The following is a 26,244-nucleotide window of genomic DNA, read 5'->3' on the forward strand; positions in this document are numbered from 1 at the left end:
CTTTCTTAGCATTCCTGCTCCTCGGTGTGATGCGACCACATCATCATCCATTGCCCTCCATCTCGTTCCCTTGGCAACCCTTACTGATCTTGGTTATCAAAAAAGGGCAATACCAATAAACCTAGTCTTCCACTATTATCTTGCCATGTCATTTCATTCTTTGGATGGGTACGATTCCCTTCGTACGCTTGATGAAGGGGTGGTCGTGACTTTTGTGTCTCACTACTTGATCGTCAAGTCCGTTCTCACCTGTGTATCCATCCAGATCCAGCCACTGTTCAGCCAGTGCTTGGTGTAGCTTCGGTTACGCCAACTCCTTCCACACATGGATATAATTTTTGTGCACACCGCCACAACATATTAGACCGTAATACCAGAGTTTCTGTGAGATTTGTGTGCTTAGGTGTGCATGCATATTATTGTGTGAGTAGCAGTAATATGTAATGACTGTTTGATTAATTATATTAGTAGTATGCTTGTGTGCTTTTGTTTTCGTCATTTCTTTTGTTTCTTTCTTTGGGTCTTCGGTGTTACAAATTTTTCCCCTATTAAAGTTGCTCATCAGCCGACACCGGACCCGAAGAGTCAGCAAGAAATGCATACATTTGGAAACTCGGCTAAATAGAATGAAATTGTCAGCAGACTGTAGTGAAATTGGAAATAGCTCGTCTGAATACAAAAGAAATCCTGGATGGAATGTCAGTATAAAGTTTGCATTAACATGCACTCCTCACCACAATATGGAATTCTCAGCCGATTGCATTCAGATTGGGGAATATCTGATCATGTTACTGAGTGTCAAGTCTCCCTCAGTGTGCACTCCTCATAGCAGAAATGATCGAATCAGCAAGAAGATAAAATTGTGTGCAGGGTTGATAGAATATTATCAAAGGTATGGCTCAGATACAAGTTTAATTTTTCGCTGAGGATGGTTTTGGAACCCGATGTACCTGGCAGCAAGCAAGAATATGGCATGTACTCAGAAAGGAGGATAGTCCTGCAAAACCCCGTTTCATACAAGAAATCAATGACAAAAATTGTAAGATGGTTATATATGTGGAAATCAGTCCGCATATCACAGTAAGAAGCTTCTGGTGTAAGCAACCCAATTTTCCCTCGCAAGATACCTGAAAATCTTCCGAGGCAAGATTCATCTATCTTCCTTAGTACGATACATGGATGATTTCCCGTACAAGGTACTCTGCCTTCTTCAGTAAGCAACCGCAAAAGCTTCCGGTATAAGGTACTGAGTCTTTCCCCAGCAAAGTCTTTAAGGGGGTAAGCTTCTGAAGCACGATACCCAGTCTTCTTCAGCAAGCTGTTCGATGAAAGTTTCGAGCACAAATCAGCCAATCTTCCTCAGTAAGACATTGGTACAAGGTAGTACGCTGTAAATTGACAGCATATGGCAGTAAATCCCAAGAATCAGATCTGCAACATTTTGGTCAGAAGCAAGAATCAGTCAGAACTTGAGGGGTGTTGAACCGGCCATTTAATGCGGTACCCTGTCATAAAAATGAGGATAAGCTGTGATTGCCAAAAAAATTGTACCGATAGTACCTATGGTGATACAAAGAAGCATGACCCAGCTCTTTCAACCAAGGATCCAGACCAAGAAAACAATGATGAAGGAGCAAGACCAGTAATGTGGGTATGAAAATTGTTGCAAGACCCGCGTGGTGCAGAACCGCCGCCAGTCAAGTCTGCAGATAATATCCTACAGGTCAAACTCTTATGTTAGCCACGACAAGCAACAATCAAATATTTGGTACGGATCCGATACTCAAGACGGTGGAACCAGTTAAGATGATTCTGAAACTTCCGCGATAAGCCAGAATCTGTCAGGAAAGCGATTATGACCCAATTCACTGTTTGGAACCCGAAGGACCTGCATTTAGTGGAGAAACCCAATGCAAGGAGTTAGAGCTTGGGTGTCCACTAGGAAAATCTGATCACCACTTCATGAAAGATTGTTAGTGCCGGATGACACACCCAGCGGAAATCACTCTTGGATTTGTGAGCCCGACATATATTTCAGTCATGAGAATCCATCACAGTCAGTTAAGTCAGCAGATCTAAAAAGAAACTGGAGTCTGTATAAGCATGAACAAGCAAGGTAAGATCTGTCAGAATATGGATATATTAAAGCAAACCACCCCATGGCCAGTCAGATAAAAATTTAGTGGGAACAAAAATAAGAAAAAGGATACCCGAGTTGGAAACGGTTTCCTTAAGTCAGTATTTTCATACTTGTTCCCTGAGCAACCAAATCTCGAGGACGAGATTTCTTTAAGGGGGTAAGGTTTGTGACAGCCTTATTTTTGGCCCTTTCTTTTTCTTTTGTTTTTATGAGGTTTTTGCTTGAGTTTTCTTTTTCCGTGGCTTTGTGGTCTGGAAACTGAAGAAGATGCCTTCTTCTTTGCTTCCAGAGTGGCTTGTCATTCCCAAATCCTTCCCTAGACCCTGTCATTTTCATCCTAGCCCAAATCCCAATATTCTATTTTATTGGGAATATTCCTTTTCTATTAAAGGAATAACCCAATTTGCCCTAGGTTGTGAAGCAACCTTTATTTCCATCACTCCTAAAATTCCCAAGTAATTCTCATAAATTGTTTGGGTCACATCTTTCTCAAATATGGCAAAATATTTCATTTTCCATGTTCCCCATCATGCTCAAATAATTCATTTCCTATTCTGCCCAAAATGGCAGAATATGAAGCAAGTGCCACTTATCTTTTCCCGATTGACCTCAAACTCCTTGGACACCTTTTCCTGACCATATCATTGCCACATGCCAAAGTGCAACCTCATTTGCCTAGTAATTATTTAATTATGATTTTCCAAAGTTCCTATATGAGGGAAGTGGTTGTGAAGGATGTACAAGTTAGGCATATCCAAATGAGTTGCAATTTTGCATGGCCCTAGATATAACCAAATCATCACTCTCCACCAAAGTAGAGCTCATGTCATGCCTCCATGTGAGCTCACCATCAATTCTTTAATTCTGTCCAAAATTTCAGTTTGTGAAGCAAGTATATTGTATCTTGCTCCATTATGGTTGCCAATTTTTCTAGGCCTTCTTTTATCCATATAACCTACCTCCACCCATTTTGGGCATGTTTCATCAAGCCATTTGGCCTCTAGAATTTTTGCAAGTTTCTGGTCAGTGAAAATGTTTGTGAAGGAAGTACCATTTTGGTTTATCCAATTGGTATGAAACCTTTTGCAACATCTTCATATGGCCAAATAAGCCTGCCTTGCCAAAGTTCCGCTCAAGTGGCTTCTCCATTTGGGAGCATCATCATGATCTTCATTCTGGACCAGATTACTTAGTTGTAAAGCAACTATATTTATTACTGGTCCAATTCTTCTCAAAATTACCAGGATGTAAGTCCTTCTTACCCTAAATCTACCAGACAACTCCATTGCTTCCAATCCCTCTCCTGTGGATCGCCAGTGCTCCTCAAAGTTTACTGCAGTAAACTTCAGAGGTTAACTGCCATTTAACCATGTCACTTTTAACCAATCTACCACATGAGATGCAACCTCCCAGGAAGGACAAGCCCCCAGACATTGCTTGGCCGGCCGTGTGCCATTGTGTGCACCAGTGCGCGCGGTAACCACCGCTTTGACATGCAGTGTGCGCGGCCAGAACGTCGTTTGTGCTCGGGACCCTTCCCCTCTCGTCGGCTTCACGCGCGTGAGCATGTCCTTTGTCTTCCTCTCGTCGTCGCCGATCACCTGGACCCCGCTCCCCCTCCGGCAGCATCCTCACCGACGCAAACCGCCGCGTGCCCACGGACGTACAGTGGCATTTTGGCTCGGTTCTTCGCCGTCTTCTTCCTCCCTGCGCCCCCTTGGCCCCCTCTGCCCCGTGAGAGCCTCCACTGCTCCTCCTACGTCGTCTACCTCCGAGCTCGCGAGCGAGGGCACGCGTCCGCGGTGCCGGACACGCGTCCACGGCGACGACAGCGCGGCACCTCACCCCGCGGCTATATAAGCCCATCCCGAGCGCCTCCGAGCTCACCACCCACCTCACAACCCTCCTCTAGTCTTGCCTAGCCACTTCCCCGAGCCCGAGGACGCCTCGAGCCCTCCACTAGCCGCCATGGCCGCCGCGGTGCTCCGCTTAAATTCGGCCTAACCGAGTCCTCCCTCTCTTTTTGGTCGTCACCACTAGCCTCCCCACTCCAGCGCAGCCCTCCCTAGCTTCTCGTTTCCTCGCCGGAGCTCGTGTGGCCGCGACCCCAAGATCAGCCTCACCGCCCGAGCTCTCTGTTCCGCGAGTCGCCGTCGCCCCGTACCCTCTTCGGCGCTGATATTGCTCCAGGCGGGAGCGGCGAACTGTCCCGAGTCCACCGGTGGCCGGATCTCGGCCGGAGACCACCGGGGCTGGCCGGGCCGTCGCCGGTGTCGCCCCTCCCCTGCTCCTCTGTTCTTCGCGTCGGGCAAGAAGAAGAAGGAGCCAGGAGAGGGAGATGGATAAGCCGGAATGCGCCACGCTGACCTGGATAAGTGACAGGCCCCACCCGTGGGACCCGCACGTCAGCTGCTCAAGCCCCTGCCTCGCCTCTGCCACGTGTTTAAGTGCAGGCGTAAAACACTCCAGTGCATTTCGCGTAAAGAAAGCGTATTTTCCTCCGAGTACGTTTTCTTTTACTGAAAGTGTATTTGCTCTCTGTTTCAGCCCAGAATACGTTTTCTTAAAAAGAAAGCGTATTTCTAACTTTGCGCTTCTGCCTTATCCACTCAGGGACTTGTTTGTGATGATATTTTTGCAGAAAAGTCCTTGAACTTCAACCCTTCATATCTTTTTAACCACAACTCCAAATCAGGTGATTCCAAAGCCCAAGTCTTCGTTTCGTCGAGCCCGTTCTGTTGGTTTCATTTTCACTATGATTTGACACTGTGAAAATGACATTTTTGTCCTTGCATGTAAACAGCCCCTCCGAGAGAGAACTGTTTCCGGCAAATCTTTCCGCGGCTTCACCGCACTTCTCCCCTGTGCCTTCTTCACCCCTAGGCAAGCCACAATACCCACTTGCATGGTAGTCATGCAGTAGCCATGGTTTTCAACTTGAATATTTATTAAATGATTGCTTGTTTAAAATATGGTTATCATTGTTTCGGAAATGCTTCTGGGATTGTGCTTACTTGTTTGCTATGTTGTTATGCACCTGGTTATCATGCCCTGCTAGTTGCTAGTATTACTTTCATATTGCCATGCTTGATAGTAGTACATGTTGGGTTGGTCATGCTCTTCGGTGCATGACTAACGTCGGTTACCGAGTACTGTTAATAGGCATTGTTCCGTTGCTGTTAGTTGGTTAAGTGTTACTCGGTGATGTTATTGATAAGTTCTTGCATGTTATTTATGGTTGATGCTAGTGGTCATGTTATGTTATACTATGAGTAGTGTTGCACTTGTAATATTTATGCTCGCCATTATGCCATGTTCAGTTGGAGATTATTTCATAGTTGATGTGGTGGATAGTTATGTTGCATCCCGTGATTATGTTGATATCATGCTCATGCATTGTCATTGCATCATGTTATTTTATCATGGCTCAGCATTTTGCATTCAAGTTTAACCGGATTTAATTGAACTTGAACAACTGTTGGCTGAGTCATGGTGCCGCCAAATCGAAACTGACCAGTGCAACCACGCTTACCTTATGGGTCAGGTCCTAACTGGGTCTATTGTCGTGCATCTCGCCGGTGCCTCCCACGAGGGAAGGTTATGGGCGTGCTTACCCTGATCAAGTAGGCGGACATAACCTTGTGTGCCCGTTATTTTTATTTTTATGGATCCGGTCCCCGTGAGGGAGTTTTGACCACGACGGTGGTCGGGGTGTCTTTGGTAGACACGGGGCCACCCAGGACTAGCCCAGTTGGGAGTGGGTCGGAGTGGCCGGGAGAGTGTCATGACAATAGATCGGTTTTGTCGGAACGCCATTGGTCCACCCGAATGGGAGTGCGAGGCCATGGGTTCCATGGTGTGGGTACAGTGTGCTACCTCTGCAGAGTGTATATTAAATCTAGCGATAGCCGCGCTCGCGGATAAGGGCCCAGTTCGTGTCGGTCCCATCGTGAGTCAACAGTATTAATAATAACTTGATTAATGACAACCCCAGTTCGATGAGGAGATAAGTTGGTTGTGATCACCGGAATGATCACCGTTTGAGACCAAGAGTTGGTCATGGTTGTGATCGCCAGAATGATCACTGTTTGAGACCAAGAGTTGGCCATGGTTGTGATCGCCGGAATGATCACTGTTTGAGACCAAGTGTTGGTCATGGTTGTGATCGCTGGAATGATCACTGTGGTATCGAGGATACCGAGTTGTTGGATATTCGTGATGTTGTGCGAGAATCATGGGTAAAGATCAAGCTCATTGTGGTCATTTAATGATTACTATGGTATTGTTTATACCAAGCTTGATTTGATCCTGAGATGATCGTGTGATGTCCGAGGTTGGTAAGTGCTGCGTGTGATGGTTACGAGATAACCCGAGCAGAATAATTGGTGCATATAGTGTCATCATGTTGCATGCTAGTATCGTCAGATTTATATGTTCATGCCATGCTCATATTGTTCTAGCCGTATCAGGTTCATATTGCCTTTGGATTCTTAATGGCTATTATGATTATATTCATGATGGTATCTGGTATTAATTTGGAGTATTACTTTGGATATCATGTGCTCATATCATGTTGTTATAAGGATCTCATGTTAATTCCTGCTTAACCTGTAGTTGCCATGCTGTTATTTGTCTTGAATGCTTCTGGTTAATTGTGAGCTTGCAAGTACATTCAATGTACTGACCTGGCGTGTCATGCCAACTTGCAGGTCGTGCCTGGATTGCTTGCTTGTTTGGTGTTGTTCATGTGTTCGCGAGCTAGGATAAGCGTTCCAGCTAGAGTCCCTGCGGAGTGGAGTTTACCACCATCGTCGTTGTTCCGCTACCAATAGTTTTTCTACTGCTAGAGTTATTCCGCTGCTTCGAGTTGTTCTGCTGCTTGCATAGAGCAACTAAGGATGGCGCAGTGTCGCCATGCCGATGTTATTCATTGTAATATCGGAGACCTTGTAATCATATTCGTGTAATAATAGAAAGCTGGTTTGTTCTATGCTAAGTAGTGTCGTATTCCAGAAGACTTCTCCTCGATCTCTGGGCTGGAATACGTGGCGTTCCGGTTTTCTATGAGCCGGGGTGCCACACCCTTGGCAAGGAACCGTTGTTGCTTCGTGCTCTCACAGTACTCATATGGTACCTGGTCAGTGCGGCTCCACCCCAACCTCTCCCGCTCTTCTGAACATGAGCTTGTCCTGCTGCAGCAACTGCTTGCTCCACTAGCTCCTGATGGGTCAAGAGAGGATGTCCGTTTACCATCAGTCTCTGACAAGCATCTTAGCACGGGCTACTTCTACCGGCTCCTGACCTTCCGTGGTGTTTCTTTTGTCTTCCATGACTTGATCTGGGACGCTCTGATTCCTTTGAAACACAAAACCTTCCTTTGGTTAGATTTTTGGGCCGGCTCAACACCAGAGACAACATGATCAAGAAGAATTGGACTGTCGTTGCTGCTGGCTCCGGTTGTGACATTTGCCCTGCAATGGAGTCGATTCATCACATTTTGCTGCATTGTCAGGCGGCCTCCACTCTTTGGCAGCACCTACGGCTGGCAACGTTAGCTGGCAGGGCACCTGATATCCTCTCTTTCGTCCGGCAAGCTGTTGTTCAACTTCAGTTCAAGCGCAAATGGAATGTGGCTTTTGCCGCCTAGGCCATCACTCTCTGGCATGCCCGAAACAATCGTGTTTTCAACTCACGGTCTTGGACAGACGCTTACATACATTTTTATGCTGTAGATATGATCCGTCTTTGGTACTTCAGAGCCAAAAAGCAGCAAGATAAGGAGGACCTCAAGTTTTGGGGCAATCTAGTAGCAACATAGTCATATGGATGGCCTCTAGTTCTCCTTCTTCTTGTTCTTCTTCTGTCTGAAACACTCCTTTTCTGCCAAGTTTTCCTTGTGGTTTTGCACTAAAGTGCACCCCACAAGCCCCATGTTTGTATGTTACTCAGGCTGCAGCCTGCTTTGAAATATAAAGGTGGCTCAAGCCCCTTTCTTTTTCAAAAAAAAAGACACGGCAAGTCTATGATCCCATTGACGGAACTGTTAGAAGGAGGAGAGAGGATTGGTGGAATAGTTCGTTGTATTGCTTGAGCCTCGTGGGCATGATCTACTTGGAGTACATGATCTACTTGGAGTACAAGGCAAGCCAGAATATTTCCTAGTCTAAACTATGTTTCCTAATACAATCACGTTACTCAACATCCCCCCACAGTCACAACGGTAGCGACGCGGACGGTGAGACTGGAGAGGAATCCGAAGGCAAGCCGACGGACACCCCCCCACAGTCGTAACGGTCGATGCATCGCAGAGTCATGGCTGGAGTGGAAACCGACGAGGTTGCTCAAGCAAGGCGGTAGCCCTTTGTGTCGTTTGTCGAGGTAGCCGAGAGCGTGGGTGGTGGAGCCATGGTCGAGGTAGCCGTGCGAAGAATGCCGCGTGGTCGATGTCGAGTCAGGGTGACCGGTGTCGAGGGAGTCGCCGTGGAGCCGCGGGCGCATGGAGGCGCTGAGTTAGCATGGGCGCAATGGTGTCGAAGTAGGGGTGTGCCGGGAAGAAAATGTTGTTAACGACGCGTCACGGCGAGTTTGCCAAGCCCGGGGACACATCGTGGACGAAGGCACGCATCAGTGTTGCCAGCACCGAGCATGCGTAGACAGACGAAGACGAAGTTGACGAAGTGTCGACCAGGCTTGCCAGGCCCGAGGACACGTCGTGGATGAAGGCACGCATTGGTGTTGCCAACACCGGGCATGCATAGACGAGGGACCTGCACGAGCTATACGCTATGTCAGAGAAGTCAGAGGGGCCAACAGAGAAGAACTCGACGACGATTGCGGCGTCCATTGGCGCGAGGCCGATGTCACCAACGGTGGTCGGAGTAGACGAAGTGGTCGGGGTAGATGACTGTGACGCTGGCGACGGGCTGGTGCTGGACGAAGACGAAGGGGTTGGACGGGCGGCTGCGGCGGCTACGGAGGTAGCGGCGGCGGCGGCCAAAGAAGAGCGGCGTTGGCGGCCAGGTTAGGAGTGCGGCGGCGATGCTCGAAATAGGCGAAGAACTCTGACAGCGTGATGAAGACCGGCGCGGACGGTGGCGTTCCCGCGCCAAGGAAGACCGCGCGGCCCATACCACGGGATGTCGACGCGCGGTGACGGCGGAGCAGACCGCGGGTTGCGGCCCTACGACACGAAGGGGCGACGCAGCGGCGGCAGGCGGGTCGGGGCGACGGCGGGGACCACGGGCCGTGATGCTACGGCCCGAAGGGGCGACACAACGGCGGTTCGCGAGTCGGTGCAACCGCAGGGACGGCCTCGGTGCGGCGGCGGGGACCGCGTATCGCGACACTACGGCCCGAAGGGGCGACGCAGCGGCCATGCACGAGTCGATGCAGCCGCGAGGAGAACCACGGGGCGGCGACGCTGCGGCCCGACGGGGCGACCCTGCGGCAGCCCGATGCTCGATCGGTGGAGAGGCGCGCTGAACTCGGGGACGATCTTCACGGGACCTGCGGAGGCGCGCGTAACCGACGGGCCAGGTCGGTCGCATGGCGTAGATGAGGCGGATCGCGGCGGCGGGCGGGTGATCAATCCGATCGCGCGCGAGGTCGGGGACGCCGCTCGGTGGAGGCGCGATGGCGGCGGAGTCCAAGATGAAGCCGGCGGCGGCGGGTAGCATGGCGGCTATGATTGGCGGCAGCATGGCGCGAGGCCGCCGGGTCGGGGTGATGCAGGAGTCCCGGTTGGAGCAGGGCGGTGACGGCCGGCGTAGATCGACGGACGGGCCGTTGCACGAACGGCGGCGGTGAAGGGCCGCCGCATGACGCGAGGCCGCCGGGTCGGGGCGACCGGCGGGCCGACGCGCGGACGCCACGCGAGGGCGCCGGGTCGGGGCGACCGACGGGCAGACGCGCGGACGACGCGCGAGGCCGCCGGGTCGTTGAAGAAGCCGACCGATTACGCCGGTGTTGGAGCAGAGGCGCACGGGGTCGACGACGGTGGTGGGCGACGCAAACCGGATCACATAGACCGAAAAACCAAAAAGGAGACGCCGATCAAAGCGACCGGCGAGAGAGAGAAAATCCAGATCAAAGGATCGAGAAAAAGACTCTCTAGGGCAGCCGGCCAACATGGCCGGCGGACGAACCCTAGGTACGGGCGGCGCGGCCCCCGGCGGCGGTCATGGAGGCCGACCGCCCGGGGGGCGGCGCACAAGTGCAGAAGCGGCGGCGGCTAGGGTTTAGGATCGACTTGCGGTAGATACCATGTTAGAGGGAAGAGATAGGATTGGTGGAATAGTTCGTTGTATTGCTTGAGCCTCGTGGGCATATATATAGGAGTACATGATCTACTTGGAGTACAAGACAAGCCAGAATATTTCCTAGTCTAACCTATGTTTTCTAATACAATCACGTTACTCAACAGGAACATCCAGGAACCCATTTAAGACACTAGACGGTAGGTTTCATCTTTGTAACTTGGATTTGGAGCGTTTCATCTCTTCCAACAAATAATGCACTGCATTCTTTTTATATTTTGTCAAATATTTCTGTAAAGACATGATCATACATAACCATGTTGGGTACATAGAAGCACACGAGCAACTACCTTTGTTAATGCATGTCACTTCATAAATGGTCTAACAATAAACTCGTGTTCTCTTTTGGACGTTTTGAGAGTATTCAAAAGTCAAGATGGATCTTGAGGTCGCTTCTATATGAATATACAGTTCCACATATGACCATTACTTCCAGGCACATATATAATATACTGTTATTAGCAGCTATGGAACCTCTTGCACTGTATGGCCAAGTTGATGATTCCTGCAGTTCTTGATACATGCTCACTTCATCCCATAATATCAGACGTTTTTTAACACTACGCTAATGTCAAAAAAGTTCGATATTATGGGACGGAGGGAGTAATTGCTAACATTCCACAAACACGCCTGTGACCAGCCATACTAAAAAGAACTAGTACCATACTAGAAACCTTGGGACTGCATAAAGCCTCGCTTAATTAGCTGATTCTTCATCCACTCAAAAAAAAAAGATTAGCCGATTCTGCAACTACATACGATGCAGATCACCAACAATGGCAAAAATCTTCAGGAAACCACGTTTAGCCGTGATTTGTGGCCCGGCGTTGGAGATGCTAAAGATCGTAACCATAGAAAAGAGAGAAAATAATCCGCTTCTAGCCTTCAACAGGGAACTGGTTTTAATTATTTTTTTACAGATCAGCGGCTAGGAATTCTAAGTACTAATACATGTCTGGGATGTGTAAAAGACACAAACGCACTAGAATTAAAAGATTAAATAGTTCCCTAAAAAAGATGAAATAGTTCAGTTAATGGACTTGATTTTCTCTGTTTCTCGATCAAGTTCAACAGCAAAGTTCCTTGAAAAAAGATTCACCAGCAAAGGCAATAATAAACATGGAGGCCTTGGCCGCATGGATGTTGGCGCCGGCTCATCGCGGCGCCGCTTCTTCTTCTGCCTCGAGCTGCCTTGCACAGCTCTCTCTTCTCTCTTCTATGGTTTCTCACAAGAACACATGCAAAGGGGACACACACACACACCTCAGACTAGGGGAAATATCTGGTCCTCCCACCCCTAGAGTGCTCCCGGTGCTCCAAACTCGGTAGCACATTTTAAAATGTTCAAAAAATTCTGAAAAAAATCCAGCACATTGATACAACATCAATGTATGTTGTCAAAAAATTCAAATCAAAATTCGAAACATTGCTCGAGATACAAAAATGACAAAATTAACATCAATGTGATAATGGGCCTAATCTAAAGCCCATCTTATGTTGTGTACTATTTACTGTCGATTTTGTCATTTATGTTTCTCAAGCTATGTTTTGAATTTTGATTTCAAATTTTTTGGCAACATACTTTGATGTTGTGTCAATGTGCTGGATTTTTTTCAGAATTTTTTAAACATTTAAAAAATGTGCCACCGAGTTTTGGAGCACCGGGAGCACCCTAGGGATGGGAGTACAAGATATTTCCCCCTGGAGACTACTAGCTTTGCTTAGAGCAACTCTAGAAGACCCCGCATCCGGCCGGCCCGTAAAATGCGTTTGCAGTTCGCTGAAAAATGGCTTTGCAGGCCGGTGCGGACGGCTGCAAGATGCGACCCCGCATAACGGACCCGTAAAAAAGGATATTCGCGGAATATGCTCTTTTACGGGTTCAGCTTTGCGGGGTTTGATCTGGCGCAGCTCCTCCCGGCCCGGAAAACTTAAATTTGCATCTTAATTTGGTCCAACATAATCATTTTTTTTTGCTTTTTCAACAACATTGGATACATAAGACATCACTAAATATTTGCTAGAATAGTAAGACCAAAGAAAACAAGAACCACAAATATGCATTTTAGAAGATTTCCAACTTCCATGACTGCTCCCACTAGTTGGACTAATATCTTCTCCATGCATTCGTTGTTGATCTATGGATTCTTGATTTCGCATTCTTTTTTCTTTGGTTCGAAAGAAGTAGACGTTACTTCCCCTCTAGTTGCACATGCAGCCGCATCATTGCCTTCGATTCTTCTAAAGGGTGCATCAACGTCTATTAAGTTTCTTCCTATCAACAAATCAATGTATTCGCCTTCCCAAAACCAAAATGAGCATCCATCTTCTTACACACATGATGAAGTTCGACATGAGGTACCGCAATTGAACCAAAGAATGAGCTATCAAAATGAGCCGAACGAAAGCAACACGTATGCCATCATATTCGCACTTGAAGAACACCCATCCGGGGTGCTTCGGTGTGCCCAAAGTTAGCCGCAGCACTGTACGCGTGCAGTCGTCGCACTGTATGAGCGGCATCGGCGAGCCACGGAGCCGTTGTGCGAGCGCCGAGCCCGGTGGACGGCTGGATGAATCCATGCCCGCAAACCGTCAACGGCGGCGGGAGGACGAACCCATACTTGCATGCGGCGATGCGACCTTGCCGGGGCTGCGGGAGATGCTCCCCGACCATTCCATCGCATGGCGTAGCCACCGGCGGCCGGAAAAGCCAAATCTGGCGGCCCGCGATGAAGGGCCCCGGATCCAGAACTTTCCGGTCGACCATCGTAGGAAGGGGGGAGGCCTCGTGCGTGTGGCGGCCTTTCGGCGTGCTCCCGCCGGCTGCTTTCGCCGAAATCTTGGGCGGTGGCCCGGCGGCGGGGTGAGGGGGAGAAGGGAGGTGGTTCGTGGGGAAAGCGCTGGCTGGAATCCCCCCCCCCCCTCACCAACTGCTTCCGCTTATATGTAGGGCACCGCAGCGGCGAGGGTGAAACCCACGTTTTCGCGGCTTGGGGCCGAGATTTTGCCGCCCCCTCAAATTTTTTTGCAGGCCGGCCGCCTTTGCGCGGTCTTTTCGGGCGGGATTTTTCGCGCCGACCCGCATTTTGGCGGTTATTTTGCGGGCTGGGGCATTTTTGCGGGGTCTTCTAGAGTTGCTCTTAGAGCATCTCCAACACAGACACTAAATAAAATGCACGCCTGAAAAAACAGCTTTTTAGCACGTGCGACCGAATCGGCAGCTCCAGCAGACGCGCTAAAAACCACTCCACAGATGGTTTTTTTACTGGTTCGTCTGCCTTCGCCAGAGAATAACAGTAGGTGTGGGTGAGTAGAGGGATGGCTAGGCCAGCGATGGGAGTACGGTGGGGCGGTGAGGCCTGCGTGGCAGCACAGCCGACCGCGGGGAGGAGAGAGCAGGCAGTCCTGCCGGCGTTTGTTTGAGCGGCTAGAGCAGGAAGAGCAGAGATTGAAGAAGCACGACGGCCGTTGGATGGACATCCAACAGTCATTGCTTGTGCGTCAACCTTTTTTTAGGAAAGCCTCAAATCTGTGGAAAACATCATACAACCCATCTGCCATTACTTCTAATAATTTACAGTCCATTTGCTAATTCTTAAAGTTTTTTTGGAGCTCATATTCTTTTTGTTAGCATTACAGCCAATATTGTGGCCACGGTTAAAAAATTATACAAAATTTTGCATATTTCGGTGCAGTCCGAACTGTTTTTAATCCTGAAATTTCGAGTCACATTCAAACTGATTTTAAAAATAAATGTATATCAATATAAAATCCAACAAATTGTCCACGCATAAAAATCAATGCAATTTAAAATCTTGAATGACAAAAGACATTGTAAACACCTCACTATTAGATCACTGGATTCATCCTAACATAACTCTAGCAACTGTTCTACTCTTCTTCGCCCACCACGCTTATGCACAAGATAACAAGAAAAGTTAATGAATGACAAGTTAAAAACAATTATAACCTACAATGCGTATAAAAACTTACTTCTTATTTAGTTTGCATTTCTTGCTGCGTTTAGTGTGCCCTAGCAATTTGCATGCGCCGCACATGATTCTGATCTCGTCGTACGAAAGTGGCCTATCATTTTTCGACATAGGGCGGTTCTCATCTATCTTAGTTGCATCTTTCGTTGATACTTTAATAGGATCTTGAACTTCAACTATGTTGCCTTCACTATCATCTACGTATTCAATTGCACAAATACTAAGATCAGCCGTTTTCCTACTCAAATTTCCCTTTAGCTGATCATACTCATGGCTCTTAGCTATCACGGTCTTCAAACTCTCCTGTAACTGATCCCACAAAGATGGGTGTTTGCATGCTGCATGCATAGCTTCTGAAGCCAACACACTGACCTGGCTATATTTCATTCTTTCAGCTGCTCTAGCCCATCCAAATCCCAATAGATCGCTTGTGCGCCTCGCGGGCAATCCCAACCTTGCGTCTTTCATGAAACGCACAAGAACTAAACACTTTGGTATTTTAGATATATTCAAGTACTTCAGTACATGAAATATGTGCTTGCAAGGTAGACCCTTTCGAATCGTTCTTCTGAAGCTGCACCTTATAGTTTCTGCGAAATTTGCTGGAGTGTACTCCACCCAAAAACGGCTCTTTCGGTTATTCTTCCAGGCCACGATGTACTGCTGTGATCCGTCTCCGAGCTTTATTTCTACAATCTCCATGCCGACAATTTTCCTAAGATCAGCTTGCAACATATAGAAGTTTGCTGGAGTGAGAAGCAGCTATCTCAAGTTCCTTCGAGCTAGTAACTGGCACCAGTAAACTCTGTGAGGACGTGAAATCATCTCGTGCCTCATTCTCACGGATACGTACAACGGCGTTCTCATAGTGCAAAATCATATCCACCAGAGTCATTTCACCGTCTAGGTGGAGGTGAAGGCATGAGTTTAGACTTTCACTCCTCTGGTTGCTTTTCATGCCAAGCCAAAAACCCTCTGTCAGATATGCCGCGGCCCACAGTCTCCTCTTCTTATACATCTGTCTCAACCATGTTACTATTTTTTCTGACTGCCATCTTTTGGAAAACGCGTGCCATCTCTCCTCAAACGTGGCCGTGGACGTGTTGTAGTACAGAAGAGTTTGGAACTCCTTCAAGGACTTATGACTGAGGTGAATCTTCATATTTTTTCTATATGCCACGTACATATACGGTGCCACACGTCTGGCAAGACTTGGCGAATTGCCTTGATCATCGCAGCGTCGGCGTCCGTGATAACACTCTTCGGCATCTTTTGACACATGGACCTCAAAAAAGTCTCCAACAGCCACACATATGTCTCTTCGGTCTCGTCCGAAACTATGGCACAACCAAAAACAATGGTCTTCTATTATTAAGACCAACAAAGGGTATGAATGGCATACCATACCGGTTCATCCTGTACGTGCTGTCAAATACAAGCACGTCACCGAAGTCCTCATAGTCATGACGAGACTGGGAGTCACACCAGAACATCCTATTCATATGTCCTTCCGTGTCTAGCTTGTACTCAAAAAAGAAGCTAGGATCCCTCTGTTTCCTACTGGCCATGATGCCTATAACTGTGGCAGCATCACCTTTTGAAAGCAGCTTCCTCTTCTCCCTGGCGCAAAGGTTGTATATTTCACGCCTGGTAAAACCAACACCGCCATACCATACATGTTTGCTGATGAAGGAATCCAACATGTCATGAATTCTAATCCCTGCAGCTCCCATGGACAGTATCTCAGCTCTCTGGTACTCTTTGATTTTTCTGTGGGACCAAAGAAAAGGTACCTCGTCCGTTCCTGCCAAGATATGGCTATGCTTGTCCTCAAAACAATCAACATACCAAACCCCACGCTTTTGGTCAAGCTTCACGGTCAGATGCGCTTCGCAGTGGCAGCATGTCTCGGGTCTGAGCCTACGGTTGTGTCCTTCCTCGGTTAGCAACCTGCTGTCACGTTTTCCTTATCTGGAACAAACAAACCGCCTATAACGCATATGACGTGACTCGATTTTGCTATACCTGACCTTATTCTTTCTAATGCTGAAACCATTATCTCTAGTATAGCTGTTGTAGAAATCATATGCAGCCTCGTGAGACGTAAAAGTCATTTGTATTATCTGCATGAACATATCCCTCTTATCATCTGCACTGACAGTATCTTGGACATTCTTTTTCCCATCATCTTCTGTCACCTACACAATCATAACATAGCCATGAAAACATTTTTCTATGGTATAACATTACTTCCATACAACATTGATTACATACATACCTCACTCGTGATGACCGGCGACTGCGACTCCCCAGAATCATGTGCAGCTAATGATTCGACATCAAGGCATGTCTCCGCGTCGGATTCACCGTAATAGCCGTACACATTATGACATTCGGAAATGAGCTGAAAAATATAACACAAATACATAAGTACTTATCATATAATATTCCAGGATTAATTCAATTTGCATGCATGCCAACAAAAAATTCCAGTTGCATACCTGACTAATGTAATCTTCATTCGAGATCTCCGGGTTGTTTTCCTCACCATCATCATGCTCATTGTTTACCTGACCATCATCATGTCCATCCATCTATAAATTTTCAAAATATAATATTGTCGGATGCCACCAAAAAATTACAACATGATAATGCCACTCACATTAAGATCTTCCAATTCGTTCCCATTCTCTGACCTATCTCCACGATCTGAATTTTCATCATCTAACCAATCTTCTATCCAGTCTTTCATCAGTTCTCCAAACTCCATGTCATACATCATATTAGTTAACTCATCGTCCGCCATTTCCTACAACAATTAATATGTATCATCACATGTGCAAACATTATCAATGCTGACATATACAACACCTAGCGCACGATCACGGATGTTAAATAAACTACCCCAACCGGAGAGCGCCCCAACCGAGGGCGTTCAGATCATGCACACAACCGACGCCAATGACCTCCGATCGCCCATGGATCCTCCCCCTCTCCACACCGAGCGGCATTAAGGTATGTCCCATGGATCCAGTACGTGATCACTTGGGATCGCGAGAAGCAGCGCTACCCGTGATAACATGCGCCGCCGAATTCCTAGCGCACGGCACCAGTCGTGATTACTTTGGATCGCCAGATACCTAGGTAAGCCGCTGCATCAAATAACGGAGCCGTCATGCACACAACCGACGGCAACCGGCGCTAGGTTAACCCTAGAAAGAAGAAACCCACTTTAGCCTGCGTGATCACTGTGTATATCACGACGAGAAGCACTACCAGAACAAGATATGCGATGGCCTGGACCACCAGAAAGCTAGGTTACCCGCCCCGCTAGGTTAACCACTACGATGAAAACATCGATAGTTCGTTTGATGTTGCCGCGAGCGAGACAAACATGGGGAAACGGGATGCGGTACCTGCGAGCACTGGAGGTTGACGACGGTGCCGCGCGCGCTCTCTGACGAGATCGCCGGCGATAAGATCGCCGCCGCCGATATTCCTACAGAACCTCACCAGAATGATGGAGGAGCTGCGTGAATGATGGAGCTGCATGATTAATTGAGCTGCGTGATTGATGGATCGGCCGTCGGCAGGTCCTACCTGGTCATGGGGTCGTGTCATCCTTTTTTTTTCGGGATGTCACCGTATACATACGTATGGGTCATACGGGTTATACGGGGCTTGGATATGGGCAGCGGCGGGCCGGAGAAAAAATAGATGGCGGGGGTCAAGAATACCCCTAGGAAATTGAGTTAGGGGGTGCACCGGAGCAAGGCCCCAAGTTCAACAGCAAAGTTCCTTGAAAAAAGATTCACCAGCAAAGGCAATAATAAACATGGAGGCCTTGGCCGCATGGATGTTGGCGCCGGCTCCTCGCGGCGCCCCTTCTTCTTCTACCTCGAGCTGCCTTGCATAGCTCTCTCTTCTCTCTTCCTACACACATGATGAAGTTCGACATGAGCTACCGCAATTGAACCAAAGAATGGTATATCAAAATGAGCCGAACGAAAACAACACGTATCCCATCGTATTTGCACTTGAAGAACACCCATCCGGGGTGCTTCGGCGTGCCCGAAGTTAGCCACGGCACTATCCGCGTGCAGTCGTCGCACTGTATGGGCAGCATCGGCGAGCCACGGAGCCGCTGCGCGAGCGCCAAGCCCGATAGATGGCTGGACGAATCCATGCCCGCAAACCGGCGGCGGAGGCAGGAGGACGAACCCGTACCTGCATGCGGCGATGCGACCTTGCCAGGGCTACAGGAGATGCTCCCCGACCATTCCATCGCTTGGCGCAGCCACCGGCGGCCGGAAAAGCCAAATCCGGTGGCCCGCGATGAAGGGCCCAGATCCAGAACTTTTCGGCCCACCGTTGCAGGAGGGGGGAGGGAGGCCTCGTGCGTGTGGCGGCCTTTCGGCGTGCTCCCGCCGGCTGCTTTCGCCGGAATCTTGGGCGGCGGCCCGGCGGCGGGGCAAGGGGGAGAGGGGAGGTGGTTCGTGCAGAAAACGCGGGCTGAAATGCCCCCTCCCCCACCAACCGCTTCCGCTTATATGCAGGGCACCGCAGCGGCGAGGGGAAACCCGCGTTTTTGCGGGTTGGGGCCAAGATTTTGCCGCGCCCCTCAAATTTTTTTGCAGGCCGGCCGCCTTTGCGGGGTCTGTTCGGGTGGGATTTTCTGCGCCGACCCGCATTTTGATGGTTATTTTGTGGGTCAGGGCTTTTTGAGAGGTCTGCTAGAGTTGCTCTTAGAGCATCTCCAACAGAGACACTAAATAAGCCGCACGCCTGAAAAAAAACAGCTTTTTAACATGTGCGACCGAATCGGCAGCTTCAGCAGATGCGCAAAAATCATGCGCGCGCTAAAAATCACTCCGCGCGCCGAACAGAACTGCTTCGCGTGCTGCTTTTTTCACGCGTCCGCTATCGCGCGTGACAGAAAGAAATCACGCGCGAGCGAGCAACCGCCGCTGAACTCTCCGCGCCCGCCCGCTTTTGCCACGCCCCGCGCCGCCGCCAGCGACCTCCAGCCATGGATGGGCGAACCGACATCCCCTAACCCCTCCATAAATGTGCGACCTCTCCATCGTCACCGCCGCCGCAAACCCTAGCGCGGGCTATACCTCCGCCGCCGCCGCCACCGCCCCTGCTGCTCTGAACGCCAGACCCGCGCGCGGGCTCTTCATGTCGCCCTGGACGAGCGCGTAGGGTGGCATCACACCGTCGCCTGTCGTGAAGCCACGGAGCTCCGCTTCCAAACGAACCATGGCGGCCCCACATGCCTTCGCATGATGCCTTTGTTGATAGTGCAAACACCATTCGAGTTTTCAATAAAGGAGAGGACAAACAAGAGGATGGAGAATCAGAAGAAGAAATGGACAAAGAAGAGAAGACATACGAGATGGAAGAAGATGGGGAATGATTGTTGATGTTTAGTTCGTTCATGTAAACTTGTTCATAAACTTGCATGTGATCATCTTGTTTGTGCGAACTTTGCATCTTTTGAACTATGTTATGAATTTGAACTATGCTATATTTCTCATTGATGTTTGAGATCATCTTGTTTGTGTGAAATTTGCATATTTTGGATGTTTGGGATCATTCTGTATGTATTTTTTTGTGCGCCGGCTGGGCGCGCGCTCTATTTTACCGCGCCTGCTGGAGTGGCACGCTAGCACGCTACAAATTTTGGGCTCTTGGTAAAGCAACTGACTAGTTCGACGCGCAAAAGCGCTATTTCACCATTGTAAAAAACTTTTAGTGTGCTGCTCCTGCACGCGTCTGTCAGAGATGCTATTATATCTCCCGGTGAGAGCACATGCATTACATCTTTTCCCTCAGCCCTCACGGCCCCATTTTTCATTTCTCGGTGCACAGTATATATACACAGGGCTTGACCACGTCCAGCAAGTGCGCATCATTGTCTCAACTGCCACACGACTCAGTAAAGAGTAAAGTCTGATTTAAACCTTGAGGTTGTAGGGTTGGTCACAAATAAACCCTCATCTTCGAATCCCTGAAATCTGTACCTATCCTTTGTAATCCCAGTTCGTTTTCAACCCTATGCCAACCCTAGAACTGTTTGTAAGCACAATCCTGGTAGGGATCACTCGTTTCTCTCACTAACAATCCGGACCTACATGTCATCTCCATCTTCTTCATCTATCGCTTCTCCTCTCTTTCTCCCGCTGCCACGTTTGCATGGATGCCGAGATCCGTCTTCCCCTACCCACTATTTTTCACCTGATCCCGATCCCCTGTGATTCCTTTCTGCAGATCCATCCTTCAGGCACATCCTTTCCTTCGCCGCTGTCTCGTTGTCCTCGCCTTAGAGCTCCTCCGATGATTCCCCATGGACCACGGTGTGGCGCCGTGCGCTGCCTCGTCTGGATGATGCGGCTTGCGTGGCCTCATCCTCGGCAACTCCAGTTCGTCGGCATCAGTCGCCGCTCCGCCGCATCGATCCGCGCTCCGAGGTCCGAGCTCGCTCCTGCCACGCAGCAGGGCACAGCCACCAGGGACCTCCTGCAGTCCTGCCCCGCCCCCGTCCATGGCAGCCGATGCGCTCGCCGATCTCCTCAGGCGGTTGCTTCCCATCTCCCCAACGCGGCTGCGAGTCGTCGTCCCTAGTAGCTGAGGTCCCACATCCTCTTCGAGCTCGCGCGCTAGGGACGTAGGAGGAGGCCGCACGCTACGAACTCCCTCGCGCCAAGCAGTAGTCCACGACCATCAGCGACCTCACGCTGGGCCTCCGTCCGCGCACGCCGGCGCGCTCGCCGAGATCCTCTCTCGGTTGCTGCTCATCTCCCCGACGGCTGCACATCTCCATCCTTGGCCAGGCTCGCGCGCCGGTGACATGAGAAGGCCGCGGGCTCCAAGCTCGCTCGCGCCATGCAAGATGCAACAGGGCACGGCCACCAGCAACCTCCCGCTGCGACCACGTCCCCACCGGCCGGCGCGCTCGACGACCTGCATGTGTGGCTGCTACTCACCTCCAGAAGATTGCGCTTCTTCGTCCTTATCGCTACAGGCCTACACTGAACACGCCATGCATCAGCTAGTTACTACTGGTCGCCATGGTCGTGTGCTAGTTGCTGCTGTTGGTCGGACGCGGATTTTGTCTAACTCGTTGCGCGCGCCGCATATCTAGTCCACCCATCAGCATGCATGTCAAATCAACAAGTTGCTGCCCCCACACAGATTCTCTGTATTCATATGTACACCTGCTTTCTTCAGACACCTATGGCCCGGCGTGGGACAAAGAATCTTTCTAGACTGTACCCGTCGAAGTACTACTCAGTCATGGCATAGGGACGATTCAAATTTCAATCTTTCTAGCACTTTGGCGTACATGCAGACATTGGAAGCAGGGTCTGGGTTAATTGAACGGGTTTAACTAAATGGGCTGAACTGTCTTTACTTAATTACTAGAAAACTAATATTAAAAAATGAAAATTACTGGAAAATCCAAAGAACTTTACTAACTCATTTTTTGAACATTATCGTCAACACTATAAAACTTTATATTGCAGACGTTCATGATGCAAAGAACTTTATTGACTCCTTATTCGAACTTGAGGGTCAAAACTCTAAAACTTTATTGTCAAAACCATTTCTCAAAAGTCCTTCTGATATTTGTTGCAAAGTTCAGACACAACCTTCATAAAGTTCTTCAGAAATTATTACAAATTATGGTGAGTTACAGAAAAGTTCTACTGAACTTGTGATAAAGTTCGGACACTGCCTTATTAAAGCTTTTAGGCAAAAATTAAAGATAGCGAACAGAAAGGTCCCCAATTTTTTCATTGCAGTTCATATAATGATTATATGAAAAAGTTATACAATAAGATCAATCCATTTTGCTTAGTGTTGGGGCAAAACTGAGGACACTGCCTGAAATCAGTCAACTGCCTGAAAATGATGGAGACCAAATAAAATAAGATAAATTCATCATACAGGAGACACCATCCATCTGGAAAGCTTGAGAATGGATTAGACATGGCTGCTGGCCTGAATATCGGTTTCAGTCACATGGGCTCAAGAAAAGATATAGCTTTGTACACTTACGGTCAGATCTGGGAAACGGAGTGGTAAACAACCAAAGGTAAAAAAAATCGATACAAAGAGGAATCCTCGATCTGCAACCGCACTCATCACTCATTAGCAAATCAGTGACAATAATAAACCAGATAAATCTAACAGCAACCCCACTTCCTACGGGGAACAAAACAAATCTATTGCCAACACATATAAATCGCTGCTACAACGCCTTGCCTTCGAGCTCCCAGACGTGTCACTGTCTCGGCGCGCAGATCTTGCTGCCACCGAGCTCGATGGGGATGAGGCAGCCTGGCCTGCTCCATCTTGCCATAGATCTGGCGATATAGGAGGCATGGCGAGGACGGAGAGCGCTCGCCTGATGGTGGAGATGCACGGCTGGAGGTTGGTAGGGGGACGGAGCCGGCGGTGGCGACGACGGTGTCGATCCAGGTGAGTGAGAGAGAGAGACAGATTGACCAGGGACGGAGGGCACGGGTAGGGATAAGGACGGCGGAGAGATATAGGTAGCCGCAGGGGTGATGTGACTGTATTCGATCGTACAAGGGATTTCTTCCGGAGACCAGGTGGGCCAGGCCGCTCGGATCCACATAAGGAAGTGACGGTCGCGATACGCGTTGCGCGCGCATATGGTTAGCAATCGCCATATTCGCTGTTGGTCATGTGTTTGTGCTAGCGCACGATAGCTCGAGAGAGAAAGAATGACATGAAGGTGAGGATAAATATGACATGCAGGCCCGACCAGTCAGTGAGAGTAGTATGTGCTCCCATCGGGATCATCTCTTTCCCTATGCGCTAAACAGGTCTAGGGTGGAGATAGACCGAGATTGATTAGTACAGGGTATAAACTTCAGGGATTTAAAGATGAGGATTCATTTGTGACAAGGTCTACAAGCTCAAGGTTTAAAATAGACTTTACTCCTCCGAAAACCTGCTAACAAACATTGTGCATGCATGCATACCAACACAAATTAACAAATTGGCCATGTGTCTCAGCTCCAAGTGATCCACCCAGCCGGTCTCGTCGCGCACGCACGCGTCACTTCACACGACGCTGCCGTATCACACGGCATCATAGCATCACGCCTACGCACCATACTCGCTTTATTGCGCTTTTTTACCGAGACTTTGCCATCTTGGTACGCACGTACGACTTGCCAGCAAGTACTAAACCTAGCTATATGCAAGACAAAACAAATATGCAGATACATGAATCAAGATTAAACCTAACATTTTTCCTCCTAGCTAAACAGTCCTGGGGCTAGAGCATCGATCATCGACGGAGTCGAGACTTGAGAAGCAGCAAGCGAAATGAAATAGCTAGATGAATGAAAGCAAAAACAGTCGCTACACGATACAAACGAATTTGCGGTCGATCACGATGCACGGTCGTCCATCTTGACGTAGGTGCCAATGGCGTGGAGGTACTGGTCGTCACACCGCGCATGGAAGCCGACGATCCTGCCGCCGGCGCCCGCTGGGAGCGAGAACCGCACGCCGCACGCGTTCCCGTACGGCCCGTGGGTGCGAAGGTTGCTGACGAACTTGAGCGACCTGATGACGACGTTGCCATTGAAGTGGCTGTAGTGGCCTTCCACGCTCGTCAGGTATTCGTCCCGCTGCAGACGGAACTGCACACGCGAAACAAAGAGGAGAACACAGCTTGTCAACTCATCCACAACACACGGAGACTAATGATTATAGGCAACTCATGCATGGCCGTGGACCCGTTGTTAGTTAGGAGTAATTACCACCGTGGTCATGCCGCCTTTCCCTCCCCAGAGCTCGGTCTCGTTCGACTCCTCCCGGTCTTTCCGCATGTACGTTACGCGAACGGCGTCAACGGCGCGGCAGTGGCGGACGGCGACCTGGACAATGCGTGTCACCTCGCCCACCATGCCTATCTTTCTGTCGTTGCCGCCGCCGCCGCCGCCGCAAGGGCCCATCCTGACGACCTCTCCGGCCTGCATCTCATCTCACACAAGAAACATGCAATCATCAATCAACATAGCTAGCAAGACAGCAGATCGAATCGGAGTCGGAGGTAGCATAAGGTCGAATCCTACGTACCTTTGCATTGTCATTGATGGTGACGGTGGCCAGGCCGTGGCGCAGGAGCAACGCGCACGACTTCTCGTGCTCCTCCCGCTCGTGGAGGGACGTCTGGACAGCGCAGCCGCGCGCGGCGTTGGGGCAAGGGACGCGGACGGCCCGCAGGATGCGGTCGACGGCGTAGCAGCGGCTGAAGCCGGTGGCGACGGAGCACTCCGGGCACTTGCGGCTCTGCCGGAGTCTGTCGTGGCAGGACGAGCAGAGCACGTGCCCGGCGGCGCACTGGAACACCGGAGGCCTGAGGGTGTGGAAGCAGATGGGGCAGTCGAGAGTGTCTGGGTCGACGGAGATGGTGAGCTCATCGCCGGCGTGCCTCTGCATCTCGCAGTAGCTAGGTGCCTAGGACTTGGAGTACTCTACTGTGAGGTGAACAGATGGAGGAGGCCGAATATATAGGGACCCAAGAAAAGGACCGGCTGTTTACTATCCACTTCCTCGATCCACAAAAGTAGTAACGAATTATTTTTCAAATGTACAGTGATTAATCATATTTTGAAAACAAAATTACTATTGCACATCTAGATGTAATATATTTATCTTACATCCAAGTCCTGGACCGTTCGATGTATTACTGCTTGTTTTCTCGTGAGAGGCTTGATTTGCGTCACTGGCTGCATCTCGTTTCGTCGGGTTTTTTTTTCATGCGAGGCTTGACGGTGTGCCGCATTCGTCATTTCTTAGGCCACTGTCGTGCTTTTCAGCCTGTTTATTTTGGGGCTTCTACACCGACGCACCGGCTCAACTGTTAGGTCGGTTAAACCCCAGCCGTCCGATGCAGGTAGTGAAGGCCGTCAGATCTGCACGTGAGGCGAAACGTTGCAGCAACCGTTCTTCGGCGCAAATCGCAGCCGTTGTCATTGTTGTCGCGGTTGCCGTTGAAGCTCGCTGCCGTAGTTGTTCACAGCCTTGCCGTCGCGCCGCCCGCGCTCGTCCTCGTCCTTACCCTCGTGCTCGCCGACAACCTCTACTCGCCGTGTTGGCCGCACGCGCTCGTCCTCGGTCTGGTGCTCGCCATAGGATCCTTGGCCGCCCGCGCTTACCTTCATGGCAACTCCGGTGAAGATGGCCGCAGCACCACACCCTCAATTTGCTGGTCACAAAAACAAAAACAAAATCATGGGTCGTAGCAAAAAAATATGCCGTTCATGGATGTAGCAGAATAAAACGCCGGTGGTAGCAAAAACTTACGACGGTTGCAGCAATTCGGCGTCACCGCCGTTGCGGGTCGCGACTCCGTCATGATGGATGTAGCAAAATTCCTCGCTGGTAGTAGCACAATCTGAGGACGACTGCAACAAAAAAAGTCACCTCTGTAGTAGGTCGCAACTCCGCCCATAATGGATGTAGCAAAATCCGTCGCGGGTTGTAGCAAAAAATGGCGACGGATGCAGCAAAAACTTAGCCGCTTCCAGCAAAGTTCTTGTCGTCAGTTGCCTCATTTATTTTGCTTCTCAGTAGCCGCCTTTAACTTGGAAAAGAGGGTTGAAACTTTTCAATTCAATGGATGAAACTTTCCAAAACAATGGTTGTAGCTTTTTTTTCGTAGTGGTCGGATGAGAAACTACTCTTTCGCCGGTTGAAGCTTTCATATGAGTGAATGTAGCTTTTTCAGTGCATGTGTGTCCGG

The 26,244-nt window shown here is 49.5% G+C and overlaps 1 protein-coding gene, 1 long non-coding RNA gene and 1 pseudogene across 2 annotated transcripts; 1 reads left to right on the forward strand and 2 right to left on the reverse strand.

The window, feature by feature from the left end:
• The first annotated feature begins 4,040 nt into the window (after positions 1 to 4,040).
• Positions 4,041 to 7,289, forward strand: LOC147992369 (uncharacterized). The gene is made up of 3 exons (XR_015615277.1): positions 4,041 to 4,644; positions 4,782 to 4,835; positions 4,944 to 7,289. It is a non-coding gene; the product is annotated as an uncharacterized LOC147992369 (long non-coding RNA).
• A 7,158-nt stretch (positions 7,290 to 14,447) lies between these two features.
• LOC125537853 (protein FAR1-RELATED SEQUENCE 5-like) lies at positions 14,448 to 17,044 on the reverse strand (annotated as a pseudogene).
• Positions 17,045 to 23,489: 6,445 nt separating this feature from the next.
• Positions 23,490 to 24,971, reverse strand: LOC125537861 (uncharacterized). The gene is made up of 3 exons (XM_048701183.2): positions 24,576 to 24,971; positions 24,257 to 24,469; positions 23,490 to 24,136 (listed from the first exon to the last, which is right to left on the reverse strand). The coding sequence occupies exons 1-3, from the start codon at positions 24,936 to 24,938 to the stop codon at positions 23,882 to 23,884; spliced, it is 831 nt and encodes a 276-aa protein (XP_048557140.2). The 5' UTR covers positions 24,939 to 24,971; the 3' UTR covers positions 23,490 to 23,881.
• Positions 24,972 to 26,244: the final 1,273 nt, after the last annotated feature.

The sequence above is a fragment of the Triticum urartu genome, chromosome 1A, assembly GCF_056163025.1.
Source record: "Triticum urartu cultivar PI428250 chromosome 1A, HENAU_Tu73, whole genome shotgun sequence".
NCBI lineage: Eukaryota > Viridiplantae > Streptophyta > Magnoliopsida > Poales > Poaceae > Triticum > Triticum urartu.

Coding starts and splice junctions, on each gene's coding strand:
- LOC125537861 (XM_048701183.2), bottom strand. CDS start 24,938: ATGCAGAGGCACGCCGGCGATGAGCTCACCATCTCCGTCGACCCAGAC. Junction 24,470..24,575: donor CCATCAATGACAATGCAAAG/GTACGTAGGATT, acceptor GATGAGATGCAG/GCCGGAGAGGTCGTCAGGAT. Junction 24,137..24,256: donor AAGGCGGCATGACCACGGTG/GTAATTACTCCT, acceptor TCGCGTGTGCAG/TTCCGTCTGCAGCGGGACGA.